The following is a 16,685-nucleotide window of genomic DNA, read 5'->3' as shown; positions in this document are numbered from 1 at the left end:
CAAAGGAGACAGGCATCTGAAGCACACCTACCCTGGTGCCAGACATCCCAGTACTAAATTCATTCACTTAGGTCTTCAAGGTATTGTCTCTTCAGTGTCTCATTCAGTACATACCTTTGGTCAGGGTGTCACCGAGCTGCCGTGGGCACAGTAGGTGACCATTCATTAAAGGGATGCTTCTGGTGGATTGATAGGAGACATGGCTACCAGAATTATCAAGAACCATTTTGCCACATGTATAAATGAATGCATGTATGAAGAAAGGGTGATGAACTTCTTTCTAGTTGTGTCTTTCTTGGGCCGGGAGAGGAAAGGGAGTCCAGATATGGGATAGGTAATGAGAACAAGCAGCAGAGGAGAGAGTGTCGTCCGAGTGATTAGCACGACAGAGGCAAAGGAACCTGAGGGTCACTGGAAACTTCTGGGTGGAGCTGGGCCTGCTGGGTTTAGAAGATAGTTTGTAGATAGTTTATCACTGTCCACATAGTGAACTGAATGCACTGGATTAGGGTAGTTCTTAGGTTGGAATTCCTCATTTTGAGGCAAGACGGGAAGCGACCTTCTATGTAACTAACTCGGCTTGGGGTGATGTAATTGGCATACATAGATCCGTGTATTTTTGAAAAAGAAGACATTCAGGCCAATTGTGTTTCAGCCAGAATGTACTACCTTGACGAGCTGTTTAGCAAAGTAGTTTGAATAAAATGAGGTTATTTCAGGAAAGCAAGGAGAGGGAATCACCTTGGTTTTATAACTGAGTTGAATTAGATTTACGAGATTGTCAGCAAGGTGAAGGCAACATTTCCTGAAAGAGAGAGAAAGAGCTTAATTTAAGCAAAATAAAGGACATGCAAACTGTATTTGGATGAGTTTCAAAATAAATTTAGTTTTCTTCATAGTACGTTCTTCCCTCCCACCCCCACAAATATTGAAGCAAGAATTCAAAGTATCTATTGTCGAAGCCAAATGGAAGTCCAGTGTCGTTTTGAATGTTAGAAACCCAGAAACAAAACGAAAAAAATTGAGTGTTGCGTCTGAATTAGCATTTAAAGTGGCATGTTTATATAAAAAGAGAATGGTGTAATATATCCTGAGAGTAAAGAGAGGAATTCAGCCTGTGAAAGAATGTCAATTGCATTTATATATTCATCGAATAGCCAGCTTGGTATTTGGTATGTATTTGCAGCATCCCTTCTCACGCCTGCATTCATCATCTGTGAAGTGGATAGGGGAGGAGACCTGGGAGATAGAAACAATGTAGAATTGATCTTCTTACCTTTGACAATTATAGGAAGACCTTGGGTTTGCTCCAGAGGAAGAGGGGTTAGACCACCTAGGGCGGTTTATCAAAATATGTGCATTTCCAAACACACTGGGGAGTGCCAATCAGAATCTTTGTGTGTGTTTGTTGGGGGTGGAGGCAGGGGAAGCTGGAGGTTTGTGGACTTTCAACCAAGTCTCAAGGTGAGTCTAAACTGACACCCACACTTAAGAAGTACTGTTCTTAGGAGAATTCAGGGTATGTATAGTGGCAAAGTGGGCTTCTTGATGCACAAAGGCGTGAGGGAAAGTTCTCTATTTAATATTTACTAGAATAATTTTTTAGCAAACCTGAATCAAATAGGAAGTTAGGGAGAGTTTTTCAGTGAGCAACCCTTTAAAGCAAGACTTATATAGGGTGGCCCACAGAAACAGGTGGATAGATACCTGTGCTTTTTCACTGAAGCCGCCACCTTCGCTGGTCTGTCACTCAGTGTGCATTTCAGAGCATGGACACGGGACCCACACTGCCTGGATTTCAATCCTAGCTCTGTCATTTCACTAGCTATGTGAACTTCAGATATTACTTAACCTTTATGTGTCTTAGTTTCCTCATCTTTAAAATGGGACTATTACTCTATCCTGGAGTGTTTTGAGGATTAAATTAGTTAATATTTGTGAAGTGTCTGTAACATGCAGTAAGTACTATGTAATTGTTTTGTTAAACACACAAAACATATTGGGAATTGAGCCTTTCCCCACTCCCCCAATCACTTATTTTTGTCCTGTAGTTAGATGAAAGGCCTCAAATAGGCTGAGGAAGTTCCCTTAAAACCGGATAATTTGAGTAGGCTTTTCTGAGGGGCTGGTTTGTTTGCCAAGTCTTGTGTCAATGCAGAGGTGTTCAAGTGGGCAGTTAGCTCCATAGCCTAAGGTCCATCTTCCACTCGTACCCGTGATGGTCACTGCTGGTTACAAGAGGTTTCTAGGTGTCCTGTGGAGATGGAGCCCACATATGTTCTGGCTCTGTGTCATCAGGTTCTGAGAGGACTGCCTGTGCTGAGTGGCCCCTCTTCCAGAACAATCCATCATTTTGGACCCGCCAATCCTTCTTCTCAGCAGAGTAGACAGGTCACTTCTTGAAAGTATGTTTTGGGACAGACAGGTATTGTGGAAAATGAAGTGGGATATTATAGATACCCATGTGGAAAATTTTAACCATAGGGTTTCAGAGCTGGAAGAGGCCTTAATTGAAATCTTATGATAAATACCTTTGATAAGTGAGGAACTCAGAGCTCAGAGGATGTGAGAATTGCTTGCGCTTAGATCATTCCTTGACGGTGAACTATGACCAGAATTTAGGGTTCCTTCCCTACCAGGAACCGGAAAGCAACCTTTCCTTCTTAAGGGCAATACACTTGAGTTGCACCAGATCATCAGCAAGGATACGGGTGTGCTATGTTCCATAAAGGCATGCATTTTAGCATCGACATTCAGTGTGGACCACATAAAGGGTAGACCTGACAGGCTATGCTGGACTTCACCATGGTGGTCATGATGTCTTTGAACCTTTTGGAAAGCATGGCCTCAAACTCTTCTTGAGAGTTTATCCTTAAAACTGCAACCAAAGGGAAGACCTTGCTTCTCATACATGTGCCACGAGGATGTTAAATTTGCTCAGAGGAATAAAGAGACTAGTGACAGCGACACTGGTGGGGTGTGGCTGTCCCAGCTGCAATCCCTGGCAGTCCTCTAATGCGTCCATTATCCAATGAGACATGTGAGCAGAGCAGCTGACTTCTGTATTGTTCTCTTTACCTCATTGTGCTTTAGTTAGTCCTGACTGTGGAAAAGTGGGCGGTCACTGGAAGAGTTTGATTGTGTCTTGGTGTTTCTCCTTACATTGTCTGCCATTTCCTCTGTCATTCTGACTCCTGAGAATTCAACTCCCTGCCCTGTTACTCTTTGCAGCAGCCTACTGTCAGACCTAAACAGCTGGGGTAAAATTATTTCAGGGTTTCCTTCCCTGCTTTTCTGCGATAGGGGCCCCACTCTGAGAATTCTGACTGGTTATTTTTTTCATCTGAATACACATGCATTGTCTTTTAACGTTGTCATATGAAGTTACCACTTCTGGGATGAGTTTGAAGACATTCATGCTTATGAGTTGGAACATAAGACGTGCCCATATTGAGGGAAAGATTTTTAAATGCCTTTATTCTAAAGCTATAAACTAGTATTTCAAGAAGTATTTCCATATTTTATCGATGCTTATGTGAAAGTGTTCTTACTCTGTTAGAAAACATTACTTTGGTATATGCTTTATGCTCTTTGTTGTGCAGGAAAAATGATTTCTAACTTTTGTCTTGTCATAGAGACCAACGGGATTAGCCTTGTGGTGACATTAGCACTAATTGCCAAGCTTTCACGAAGGTTTGATTTTCCAATGTGTCTCTTATTGTTATTGGTGGTGGTGGTATGCGCTTTTACTCAAGGAAGTCAGATGTGAGACAGAGGTTATCTTTGTATTTGTTTTTGTTTTTCGAAAACTGAGCAGGGTATTTGCTTTGAGGAGTTGGCACCATGTGACAGCCGCGTGTAGCTGCTGTGGAACAAATGCTGTTTACTGCAGGGACAGTGGGGACCTGCCCCCAGGCTGGCAGCAGGACAAAGGGAGTGAGTGTTCTGTTTCATTCTCAGCTCCCATGGCCTCTCTGCTGAGACCTGAACAGTATTTGCTCTGCGTGGGGCACATGAGCCTGTGCACTAGGGGGTTTGTATTTCAGGGTATAAAGCACGGTGTTTAGTAGCTTAACAAATCAAGAATCAATTATCTGGGAGACTAAGCAGAAGGTTTTTTTGTGTCTAGGATAAATTAGTTTAAACGCTAAAACCAGTCCTTGTGGATTAAAGAGCACTTGGAAGCAATGGAGTATATTTTTAAAATGTACTTGACATTATACACGGAAATGAAATTAATAGGTCAGATATTGGTTTCAGGCCTTAAGGGAATGAGGGTGGCTTTTTTAGGTGGGATTCCAAGGCATTGCCAATTTGTATGTTAATGTACTTGATTTTGATAGAATCACAAGGAGAAATACTGTCATCAAACATCTGGTTAAACGCATGTTACTTAATTATTATCTTTGAGAATTCAGGCTACTTAGCTCTATTCTGTTTTCTTTTCTGAGAGATGTTGGTCAGCTATATCTTTAAGACCACAGTAGGGATGGTGATGGTGATGGCAGTGGTTGTCTTTGGACACAAGGGGAATTAGAGTAAAGATAGTTCAAATTCATACTTCTTGAGGATCTGTCCAGTCTCTCCCTACCCAACACACACCTTTTATCTACCATTTAACATCCCCTAGGCTGTATTATGTGAAGTACCCAGGAATTAGGAATTCTATTTGTGTTAATCCACAATAGAACTTAAAACAACACAACAAAACAAAACTCGAAACAGCTTCCTCTCATGAAATTCCATGTAGCATGAACCAATTTTCAGCTGTCCCAGGATTAGCCTGACCCTACATAGTCTAGTAGTTAATGCTTTCCATAGCAGCTAACAGTGATTCCTCCCACTTTTTTTAAAAATTGCTTTATTGAAGAATAATTGGCATGTACGAAACTACACTTGATGTACTAAATTTCATAAATTTTGACAAATGTATATACCTATGAAACCACATCAATAAAATATCCATCTTCCCTAGTAGTTTCCTCTTACCAATTTACAATCACTCCCATATGATCAATCAGGCAGTTGCTAGTATTTTCCATGCCTAGTTTGCATTTTATAAAATTTTAAATAAATGAAATGATACTGTTTGTACTTTTTGGGGGGCGTGGGTCTGGTTTCCTTCACTCAGTATAATTATTCTGAGATTAATCTATGTCATAGCGTGTGTTAATAGTTCATTACTTTTTATTGCTAAGTAATATCCTGTTGAATGGACACACCATAGTTTGATTATCCATTCACTTGATGGACATTTCGGTCCCTCATAGGTTTTGGCCATTGTAAATAAAGCTGCTGTACGTGATTGGTAAATTTTCTCCTAGCTTGCAGCTTGTGTTTGCAATGTCTTTACAGTATCTATCAAAGAGCAAAATTTTAAATTTTGATGAAGTCTAATTTATTGCCTGTTTTTTTGTTTGTTTGTTTTTTTCCCCCAGAAGACTTATAGTTTTTGAATGTATATTTAGGTCTGTGATCCATTCTGAGTTAATTTTGTATCTGGGGTGAAGTATGAATCAGAGTTCATGTTCTTGCATATAGGTATCTGTTCCAAGACCTTTGTTGAACAGACTGTCCTTTCTCCACTGACTTGCTGTGTACTTTTGTTGAAAGTCAGTTGTCCATATGTGTGTGTCTATTTACAGACTTCCTATTCTGTTCTACTGACCTATTTGTCTTTATATCAGCACCACCCTGCTTTATTACTGTATGTTTTCAATAAGTTTAGATAACAGGTAGTGTTGATCCTCCAACTTTGTTCACTTTTTTCAAAGTTTCTTTGGGTATTCTAGGTTTTTTAATTTTGGAATCTGTCAGTTTCTACAAAAATGTCTGCTGAGATTTTTATGGGACTTGTATTAAATCTATATAGATCAATTTCTGAAGCTGTGAAGAGTTTTCCAGTGGTATAGTGAAACTCTCGTCTTGGTGACAGATTAGAGACAATAATGTGTAAGTTAATACAGTGTGGACAGACTGGGATGGAATTGTCCCCCAAGATGTACTCCTGGAGGAGAGGGGTGACCCAGCTGGAGGAGACTGAATGACCATAAGTGACGAAATACTTTGTCAGAAAGATTCCCCTCATAGAATCTCAAGAGAAATGTTTGGGTGTTTGGTTCTGAGAGTAGCTCAAATAAAGATTTCAAGCTGAAGTCAGAGGGAACTAGCCACATTTCTATAACTACAACGGAGAGCTAAGACTTGGCATGTTTGGGAGCAGAGGAGGAAGAACGTGTCCAGACAAGCTTCAGGTCTAGAACCTCATGTGGTCGTGTCTAGTAGAGCAGAGGACCACACGGCCTGGAAAGATTGTGATACAGGGAGTACTTAGGGAGTCATCATGCTTTAACGATTGCTGCAATGACTGAGTCTTATAAAACAATGGAGGTCAGTTGTACATTTGAACTTACAGTTGGTCTGGAACAGTGGTTCTCAACCAGGGGTGATTTTGCACCCTAAGGGGACATTTAACAATGTCTACTGACATTTTTAACTGTCACAACTACTGGGGAGTGGTGTTTCTCCCGTCCATCTAGAGGGTAGAGGCGAGGGATGCTGTTAAACATCCTACAAGGAACAGAGAAATATCTCCCACCCCCGCAACAGAGACTTAATCTACCCAAAATGTCAATAGTGCCAAAGTTGGGGAAGCCTGGTCTAGAGAGCAAGGACAAGAAAAGACAGTGGAATGAGAGTGGAGCTGATTGATTGCTCTGACACCCCTTGTCTATATTGTCTTGGGAAATACTCTCCTGTGGTGACTGTGGAAAATTATCCAGGATGGTCAGGAATTAGTCTGTGCAAATCTCCTTTGGATATGTTTCAAGAAGATGTCTAAAAATATTACTATCAAATAAAGCTAGTATAACAAAAGCATGCTTTGACTACAAATAAAAGAAATGTTGACCCTTTGAATTAATTTACTTAAGAAGAAAATATTTGTTTGGACATGGCATAATAAACTCATAGGTGAGTTTATTAATTGAGGTACTTTTGATTACAAGTATAATAGAAAGCCTAACTCATAATGGCTGAAAAAATAAAGGAAACTTACCAACTCTTGTAACTAAAATGTTCCGGCTTCTTGCCAGGGTTGATCCAATGGTTGAATATTGATACAAAGACCCAGTTTCTAGTTCATTTCATGGCAGACTTCCTTCCTAGCTTACAGATGGCTGCCAGCAAGCAGCTTTCAGGGTTACTTGTTCTTATTCATTCTCATGAAGAGAGGATTTTTTTCCTCTTACCTTTATGGATTCCTCTTTGATTGGGCCATCTTAAATTATGTGTCCACCCTCAAATATGGTAATATTTATAGTGTTACTCTCATTAGCTCAGGCCAGTGCTGCCCAGTCGGATAGCCACTAGCCATATGCGGCTTTTGAGCTTTTGAAATACAGTTAGTCCAAGTTGAGATATGAAAAAAAGAGTTTGAAATATCGAATAATTTTTATATTAATTACATGTTGAAGTAATAGCATTTTGGGATATATTGCGTTAGAATACAAACATATTATTAAAACTGCCTTGACTTGTATCTTCAATTTTTTTTTTTTTTTTACTGGGACTACTAGAAAATTTTAAATTATGTAAGTGGTTCCAAATTGTATTTCTGGTGGACAGAACTAGTTTAGACCACTGAGGAGTCCCTGGGAATGGGATGGACTCTTTCCCACCCAAACTACGTGGCAGATACACATACTGGAGAGAGATGGAATGGATACTGGGCAAGCAATCAAAAACGAACATTATGTGCCTGTCATAAGCAGAGAAGAGACTATTGGTTTATTTACAACTATCTTACTAAGGATGAATGTCTGCAAATACTACAACTCTACTTCCCATGATAAAAGCTAATATTTTTTTCTTAAATGTACATTTTAAAATTATAAAATTAATATGGTGCTCATAGTAGCTAGTGAAACAGCACAAAGATATACTAAGAGAAACTAAATAATCCTTATCTCCTCCATTCCCTGTCTCCACTCACCACCCTAGGGCAGACATTGTTAGTCTTGTCTGTACTCTCCTATCCCTTACTTCATGTGCATAAGAGTGCATTCATCCACACACACTGTTTTGTTGCATTTGTTGCTGCTGTTTTAAGAATGAGATTGTAGCACTCACTCTTCAATTTGATTTTCTCACCATGTCAGTCTTCCAAGCCAGTATCTACAGATTTATTCCAGTCTTTTTAATAATTATATAATAGTCTATATCGCAGTATAGTATATATCACATTTCATTTAACAATTTCTGCATTGATGGATATTTCATGTTATTTCTGGTCCCACCTCTTCCTCTGCCCCACAACAAACAGTGCTGCAATAAACATCTTTGTACCTATCTCTTTATGTACTGGTCCTTTTTTTTTTTTTTTTTCTATAGGATAGATTCCCAGAAGTGGAATTGCTTGGTCAAACGGTATGTGTGTTTTTTATTTTAATAGATATTACTAGATTATTTTCCCCAAAGGAATAGCAAATCACATAAGAGTACCTATTTCCTACATTCTCACCATCATTGGATGCCACCTCTCCCTTTGGTTCTTGCCAATCTTTTCATCTATGATCATTACTTTTCTTCACTGCCACTGACACTGAGTATATTTTCACATGTTTATTGTTCATTGCATTTCTCTTTTCTTCATTTAATATTATTTCCGCAGCCCATTTTCTATTTTGCAGTGTTTTCATTTTACAGTTTCGGGGAGGTATTTTGTTTTAGAAATGTTAATCCTTTGTTGTATGTGTGCAAATATATCTTTATAATTCTAGTCTCTGTGTATGATGTCTTTTGCCAAATGAAAATTGTTTATTATTATTTAATCAAATATATTTTATTTTTTCTTTATTGCTTCTTAGTTATCTGCTTTGCTCAGGCTGGTGTTGTCCATCTCAAGGTCATACAAATATTCTCTTAAATTTTCTTACTCTAGTTTTAAATTTTATAAATGATATGAGATAAGAGTCTTTCTTTTTTTCTTCCCCTACTGGATAGTTAAGTTACATATATCCTAGTTATAACGAGAAATTTTATTTTTCATGGGACTGAAATACAAAAATATGTCATATATATTTGGATAATTTCTGGACTCTCTATTCTCATCCCTATATGTCTGTTTCTATTTCAACACCATTCTGTTTTAAATGTAGTGGCTTTATAGTGAGTTGTAACGTCTGGTAAGTTTTTCTTCACTGGTCTTCTTTTCGTACTTTTCATGTTTGTTTATAGCCTTTTTTAATGTTTTTCATTTATTTCTGGTTAAATTAAATTTAAAAAACTTAAAGTCGGGCAGTTTCATTGTAAATGTTTTGAATATAAAAGGTAATATAATAACACATGTGATAAATAGAACTAAAAAATTAATATTTCTTAGTTTGGGGAATCTTAAAGACAATTCTTAATTTTAGATTCATATTAATGTGATAGTAACTTATTTGGGTTTACTAACATTCTTAATTGCTTTTTTTGAAACTTTAGTTGTTATTTTATTAAGGTAATAAATATCTGTATTTTTCTAAAGGCATTTGAAACATTGGAGCTAAACACTAAAACTGTCTGCAATTAAAAATGATAGTAATACTGTTTTACAAATGAATAAATATGCAAGTACATATGAGGTCTGTATTTGACTTGTGAAAGCAAAAAAGACATCCCCATGTACTTGGTTATAGAAAAACAAAACAAAATATTATTTTGTTCTATAGCCAAAAATGAAATGGTGAAATAATAATGTATTGTGATTTTTATTGAATGTTATACTTGGAAAAAATACAATTATGTTTAAAAAAACTGAGATTCCTATACAATTCCTAGAAACTTTCAATGACATTATGATTCAAATAAGTGGATTGGTTTGGCAGTTTTTTGCATGTGAATAAATACTAAAGATGGTAATTTAGAAAAGGGGAAAATTAATTATGTTAAGACCAAAAAGGACTTACTAAATATAGAGTTAAATTTAAACTTTCCATATTAACTTATAATCCTCATTAAATCAAAACCAAATATAATTTTTCTGCTCTGTTCTAAGGAAGGTAATGAATAGTCACCTACTGACTTCTATTCCTTACTCATATGAAACCATCAAGTAAGCACTCACTGTACTCCAATTTTGGTCTTTAATATTAATATTACTTTCCACTAAAGGGCATCAAGACTTTTTGGAACATAACTGGATTGATTAGGATAGGGAAAATTTGGGTGGTTTGGAACCCTTTTTCTTTTGCTGAAGAACAAGCATGCTTTCAAACAGTATGTGGAGGTTAAGCTATGAAGGACAAATGAACCAAATTGAAAGAACTGGTCAATACTGGAAATTTAAGTGACAAAGGAAATAAGAAGAACAAGTGGAACTTACCAAGAGCCAAAAGCCAATCATGTTATAGCAAAGGTGACAAATGACATAAACCGTGCTAATAGGCATATCATGTTTTCAAAAAAGCTGTATTTTAATCAACTCAAATCGTGTTTCCTGTACTCGTTTCAGTCACCATCAAAATTGAAGAATTGATAAATGTAAATATAAAAAGGTATAATTTCAGTATATTTTAAATATAATTATGCATTATGTAAATTCTACATTGTTACTCTTAAAGTAAAATTGCTTTTAAAATATAAGAGGCTATTGCAGGAACTTAAAATCACAGTAAAACACAGTAAATAAGGGTATTATAAGATTAATAATAAAATAATTTTGTTCCTTTTCCTTTATAATACTGTCACATATTTAAGCCTCCGATTTGCTCTAGGGCTGCCCAATCCTAAAGACTCTGGGAAGATAGAATTGCTTAAATAAGGATAAGGAACCTCTCTGCTTTAGTAAAACAAATAAACACAAACAACCACCGGTGAGCAGGGATTGGAGTAGCTATAGGAGTCCACAGGTAATAAACAGAGTTTTTATTCTTAAAGCCAGAAAAACTGCAGTTGCATCCGTGTACCACCATATTCAAAAAGCCACTATGATTAGAGCACTTGAAGTGATAAACTGGGAAGATATAAGCACTAGAATAATTAAAAATAACATTTACAGGACTTGAGAAATGAGGAAGGAGGTACCCCAAAATGGCAACATTGGGTAAAAGTAATCATATATATTGATTTAAATGAATCAATTACTGGTATGTTGAACCCCTCAGCCTTACGTGGGCAAGTGATTATATTATTGTACTGACCAAAATACAACGATGTACCTTCAAAAACATTGCTGGTGTAATGTTCCTTAAGGCCAGGGATATCTTTCATGGACCTAATGAGATAAGGTAAACTGGTACCCACTTTAATTCACAGGTATTCTCGATCTAGATCAAATTGAAATAAAACAACCTTATGTGACACTGTACTTCTAAAAGATGAAAATATTTTACCACCAAAAATTAAAACTGAATCAGGTAAATGTTTTGTGCACATTAATGATCAATTTAAGAGTTGTGCAAGTTGCCTACAAATGACCAAGGTACAATGTAACCTCACGTAACATTGTCCTAATTTACCACTATCCCCTTGTTCTTGTTAAAATGTTACCCTTGTTAAATATTCCTTTGTGGCTTGGCACTATCTGAAAATTGTCTCAGAAGAAAATCTCACCAGTTTCCCATCTTTATTTTGCCTTAATCCACCACTAGAATATGTCCAGCCTGCTACACATAGGAGGTAGAACAAAACATTGAGATGTGAGATCCAACGTAAGCGTGAGACTTCCAAATTGCTTCACTTTTAAAACAGGTCTGTGTCGGTGATGCAGTGTGGTATCACCAGAGAAGATATAATTCCTTTGGAGTGAGGACCCACTCTATCCCTGGGCTCGTTGTAGACATTATAAATCAGCTGTAATTGTGAGTCTCAGCACTCGTTTGTTCTGCGGTCAGGTCTTCTGGCCATTAAGAAATGTGTTGAAACTGCTCTATTTATTCGGGTGAAGCCACTGAGTCAGAAGTCATTGACCCTTATTTGTTGTGCCTTACAGAGAAATAGCTCCCTCTTTGGGGAAACCTGTTGTGAATGAGAGACATGTACTGCCAGCTGCATTTAACTTCCAGGTCAAGTTTTTTCAAAGGATGAAATTTTTAAATGACACATTAAATTTGGCCCCTTGTTATTAATCCCCACAATATTTTTATCCATCTAAATGTTTAAATGTCAATCTTCTTGAGTTTTCTGTTGTCATTTCTACTAAAATTCACATTCTAATGAAATTACTGTTTGCAAAAAAAAAATAATAATAAGACAGATACATTGGTCCCTTCTCCTAGTATTGTATTTATAAAGGGCCAGTGTACTGTCCCTTAGAAAGGGATAGGACTATTGAAATGGATTGAATAGAAACTTCAAAAGTGAACCTGTCAAAGCGATGATAAAAAAAAGTGAAGCTGTTTTAAATATAATTGCAGTTGTATTCAGTAGTGGGGAAAAAAGTCAAAGCATTTCTCTTGAATGCCATCCTGAGGTGTGGAACATTGTGTGAGAATGGGTAGAATATTCCTGGGAAGGAGCACACCTCAGCATTCTCCAGTTCAGGACAGCACATGTCCCCCTACCTCCGATTTATCTGACCAGGTTTCCATCAGCTCTGTTAAGGCCCCTTCGTTTTCATCTTCTTAGATATCCAGCCATGGAGCATAAGATCACTTTTGTAGGGACACAGTGACTGAACAAATATTTTCTTTTACATGGTGCTTTCAGAAGAATCCTTTTATCTCTTAGATGGCTAGGCTCCTTGGATGTCTGAACAATGAAGAATCTGAGTGAGCTATTTCTACACCAGAACCCCGGGAGCTTAACAGACTTTGAAGTGGATTGCTCTTCCTTGTGGGGCCACAAAACGTGGGGTTTTTCATGGTTCTTGCATTGATGTCTGCATAGCCAGCTGGCTTTGTATAATGAGCTCCAATGCAGTATAACTGATTAAAAGAAACACCAGGTAGTTGAAGGCTTTCATACCCAATGTGAACCTGGCCGAAAGAATGGTTCTCTTGGGGTACATTAATTTTGGGGAATCTCACTCTCTCGTCTGTAGGGGTCAGCCAGTGACAATTAAGATAGGTGTTGGCTGCAGGAACCTTCAAAATGAAGACTGAAAAAAAATGTCTGTAGCCAGCAATTGGAAGAACTGACTTGAAAAGAAATGAAGCTGGCCCGTGAGGCTTGTAGGTGCTTCCGGAGGTTGGAGCTCACACGCTTCAAGTTATCCTCTAATTCTTGGCTTCTTTTTCTTGTGATGCTAGAGCTGCATCCTCCTGAAACCAAAAGTTCCACTGCCTTGCACCTCAGGGCAACCCTCACCCCTCTTCTTTGCAGAGTGTAAAGACTGTATTAAGGAGCCGCGCACTTGCTTTCTTTGTTGCTCACATGGAAGTCTCTCTGCCCATGTTTGTAACCTTGAACACTGACCTTAGACTACGAACAGTTGTATATTTTAAGTTGTTTTGAGGGTACGGAAGAGGAGACTGATGAAACTTGGCCTTGTAGGTAGAAGGATTCAGAGATGTAACAAATTGTTTTCTGGTTTCATAGCCTACCATCCAATTATTGGGAAATGGGGTTTGGAGCAGAAGGAAGAAAAAGCTCATCTTAAGATGAGCTTTAAAAACGTGTCATAAAAGAAGTAGCGGGCCCTGGATTCAGTTGTTTTTCCATCATCAGGAAACACTTGAATCCTGCAGTGTATGCTGTGTGATGGGGGTTTAAAAACCGAACCACCTCTGCGTTTCATTTTCTTCCTGTTACCCTCTCCTCTTATTGACTCATGCGATTTGGTGCTGCTTTGCTGTCAGAGTAGCAGTGGCGGAGGACCAGGGACCTGTATTCCATTGAAATAGCTAATTTCAGAAGAGTTTGTACATTTTGACCCCTCTGAACTTCTATGTGTCCTTTCAAAGAGGGAAGTAATTCAAAGCTGGAGGCATTTCCAAGAATTGTTAGTGGAGAGTAAACTGATATGACCCTATTATTATGGTCTTTTTCTGACTGATAATGTAGAATTTATAGTATCTTAATGAGTAAGGGCTGATTGGTCTTTGTAGAAAATAATAATTTAAGTAATAGTTCTATCAATCACACAGGTGATTATTATAGAGGATCTAGAAAACACAGGAAAAAATGCATTCAAAATTACGTCATTATCACATAAAGATCAGGTAGCTTTAAAAGCAGAGAATTTAGCTTTCACTTGTGTCTTTTGATGCATTAAATAATTTTTCCTTTAGGTATTTTCAGCATTACACTCTCTTAGCATTTAAGAAATGGGGTAGCATTTTATTTTACAGTGAAAATTCTTAGATCATAAAGCATTAATCATTTTTTCCTGGCTATTTCCGTTGTAGAAATATATAGGAGTATAAGGAATAAAAGTTTTTATCCATAATCTCATCTCACAAGCATTTTATTATATTTCTTTTCAGGCTGTTTTCTAAATGCTTGTTACTTGATAGTTATTGATTCTTGGCGTGCATTTCCTTTCCAGCTGGGAGACACTTTCTGGCACTGACCAGTCGTATATGAGCTGAGTGCCGTGCTGGCCCACAAAATTTGCTGTATCTTCAAACAGAATCAGCCAGGAGAATGAAGTGCTGGGCAGTTTCTCGTGGTCATGTCTAGTTGTTTAGGGTACTGAGGCATTTCCTTACTTTTAGTCATTCGTTTTATAAAATTTCAAATGGTAATAGTTTCCCTACAGCTGTTAGCGGTATTTGCTTAGGTTCAAGGAAGCTTGCACTTTCTATGTGCAGGAAATCACTCTGAACAACACATTTTAATAGGCTCCAGTAGCAACCAAAAAGATGCTATATTCATTTAGGGAACAGAACAGATTTTCTTTGTTTTGCTTTAACACTTGGGGCTTTATACGATTTCCCCAGAAACCAGTACTGCAGCCATTCTTAGCCAAGTTGTGATTTGTAGCATATTTTATTGATCAGGAGGGTTTCCCAGAGTGCCTCAGGATATATCATTAGTGTGACTTTGTGCATGCTGTCCTGCTGGAGTGGAGGCTCCCTGGGGTCAGGGAGTTGTGTTCCCGGCTATATCCTCCGTGCTTAAAACCATGCCCAGCATGTAACAGTTGTTGCGTAAATAGTTGTAGAATATTCTTTTGAGTGTTTTAAAATCACATTATGTCCCTTACTGCCTAATACTAACTCATGGACTAACCCATTAGTTAGTTAGTTGATTGAGCAATTATTGAATTCCTACGTTAAATTGTTCAAACTTTTGGTAAAAACGTGCTGTGCTTTAAATGATAGATGTTGGGTCCTCCACTTAACATAGCTGAGCTTAGTCCAATTTTATTTTACTTTTTGCATTTACGTCTTTCATGAAAACAGATAAGAGCGATGAATTCAGTACTGATTAATGTTTTAACGTTTTTCCAGCCCTTTATATAAAAGAGTGCAATTTAAATGTAATATTATCCTAAATTCTGATTTGTCCATTTTGGCTTTTTGTCAAGGAGAATTTTAAGTATAAGTGATGTAGGCTTCCACTTACGAATCTGAACTGAGGAGTGCCAGAAATAGCTATGCAAAGTGTACTTGCCACCGGCTTGTGGCTTGTGCCACAACCTGTATCACAGCTTTATTGAGGGAAGGCGGCAGGTCACACAGATAAATAAAATAGATATTTATTTGATAGGAGTAAAATTAAGCTTTCGCAGTTACTACTCCCATGGTGTGAATACATTTATCGGATAATTATTCTTTTGCTAGATGAGGGAAAGATAGGAAAGAGATAGAAAGGGTTTTTTAAAAAGTAACCAATGGGACTGTGACCAAGGAGTAGCATCGTTTTAGGTGAGTTGTTTTTCGTAGTAAAAGGATAAAGGCGTGCGTGAGAGCAATAAATGACAAATTCATGTTGGTGGTTACCTCTGGGGGGCAAAGGGAGAACTGAGATCAGGGAAGAGTGCTGGAGCCTCAGTACTGCTCATTTGATTTATCAAGTTGAGTAGTTGATACACAGGTAGGTATTCATTACGTTATTCCTTTCATAGACTTGTTATTACAAATAATAAAGGACAGTGGATATGCATGGGAGTGAGATTTCCTCCCCTTCACTTTTATCATTAAAAGGTTTAGCTTTCTTCACCAGCTTTTTCAGCCTCTGCCAGTTCCAGTGCTTTTCAGACAGATCCTGTGTTGAAAAAGCCAGGAGAGGGAAAGTAAGGAGAGTTGTTATATGGAAGCAGAAAAGCCACATTTAAGAGATACTGACAAATAGAATACCCTTAGATATTTGAACTTACTGAATCATCAGAGGTGAGTGGTTACAACGCCTCCCAATACATAATCATTTGCTCCTACTCTTCTTTCACTCAGTTCTGCTTCTACGTAAGCTTTTGGCAGCTACATATCTGCATTTCTATCACGTGCACAGACTTTGAAACATAGGCACCCAATTTAAAAGCATATACCTTCTCATTATCTTGGTCATAGTGATAGATAATCCTTGTTAGATTGGAAGGTCCTGTGGCTTCCTCTCACTCTCACCCCAGCCATCAGTGAATATTCCTGGAACTGTGCCTGGAAACTGCATGGCTGGAGCCCCAAGTATGTGAATGATGGCAGCTGGAAATTATGGGCCTTAAGAAGTAACGTGAGGCACACCGAGACATGGACACTTGAGAAAAAGGATAAATTGTGCCAGACCCAGAGAGGTGGGTGAGGATGCTCCAGCACCCCATG

At 37.9% G+C, this 16,685-nt stretch overlaps 1 protein-coding gene across 1 annotated transcript in view; it reads left to right on the top strand.

Annotated features, from left to right (window-relative positions):
* Positions 1–16,685, top strand: part of MAST4 (microtubule associated serine/threonine kinase family member 4) — a 551,423-nt gene that overhangs the window by 304,421 nt on the left and 230,317 nt on the right. The window contains exon 6 of the mRNA XM_074329206.1: positions 8,392–8,427. Coding sequence (XP_074185307.1) covers positions 8,392–8,427 — 36 coding nt within the window. The remainder of the gene's footprint in view (positions 1–8,391; positions 8,428–16,685) is intronic.

Source organism: Rhinolophus sinicus, linkage group LG03, assembly GCF_036562045.2.
Source record: "Rhinolophus sinicus isolate RSC01 linkage group LG03, ASM3656204v1, whole genome shotgun sequence".
Taxonomy (NCBI): Eukaryota; Metazoa; Chordata; class Mammalia; order Chiroptera; family Rhinolophidae; genus Rhinolophus; species Rhinolophus sinicus.
Note: the sequence above shows the minus strand (reverse complement) of the source record. Positions and strands in the feature narration are given on the sequence as shown.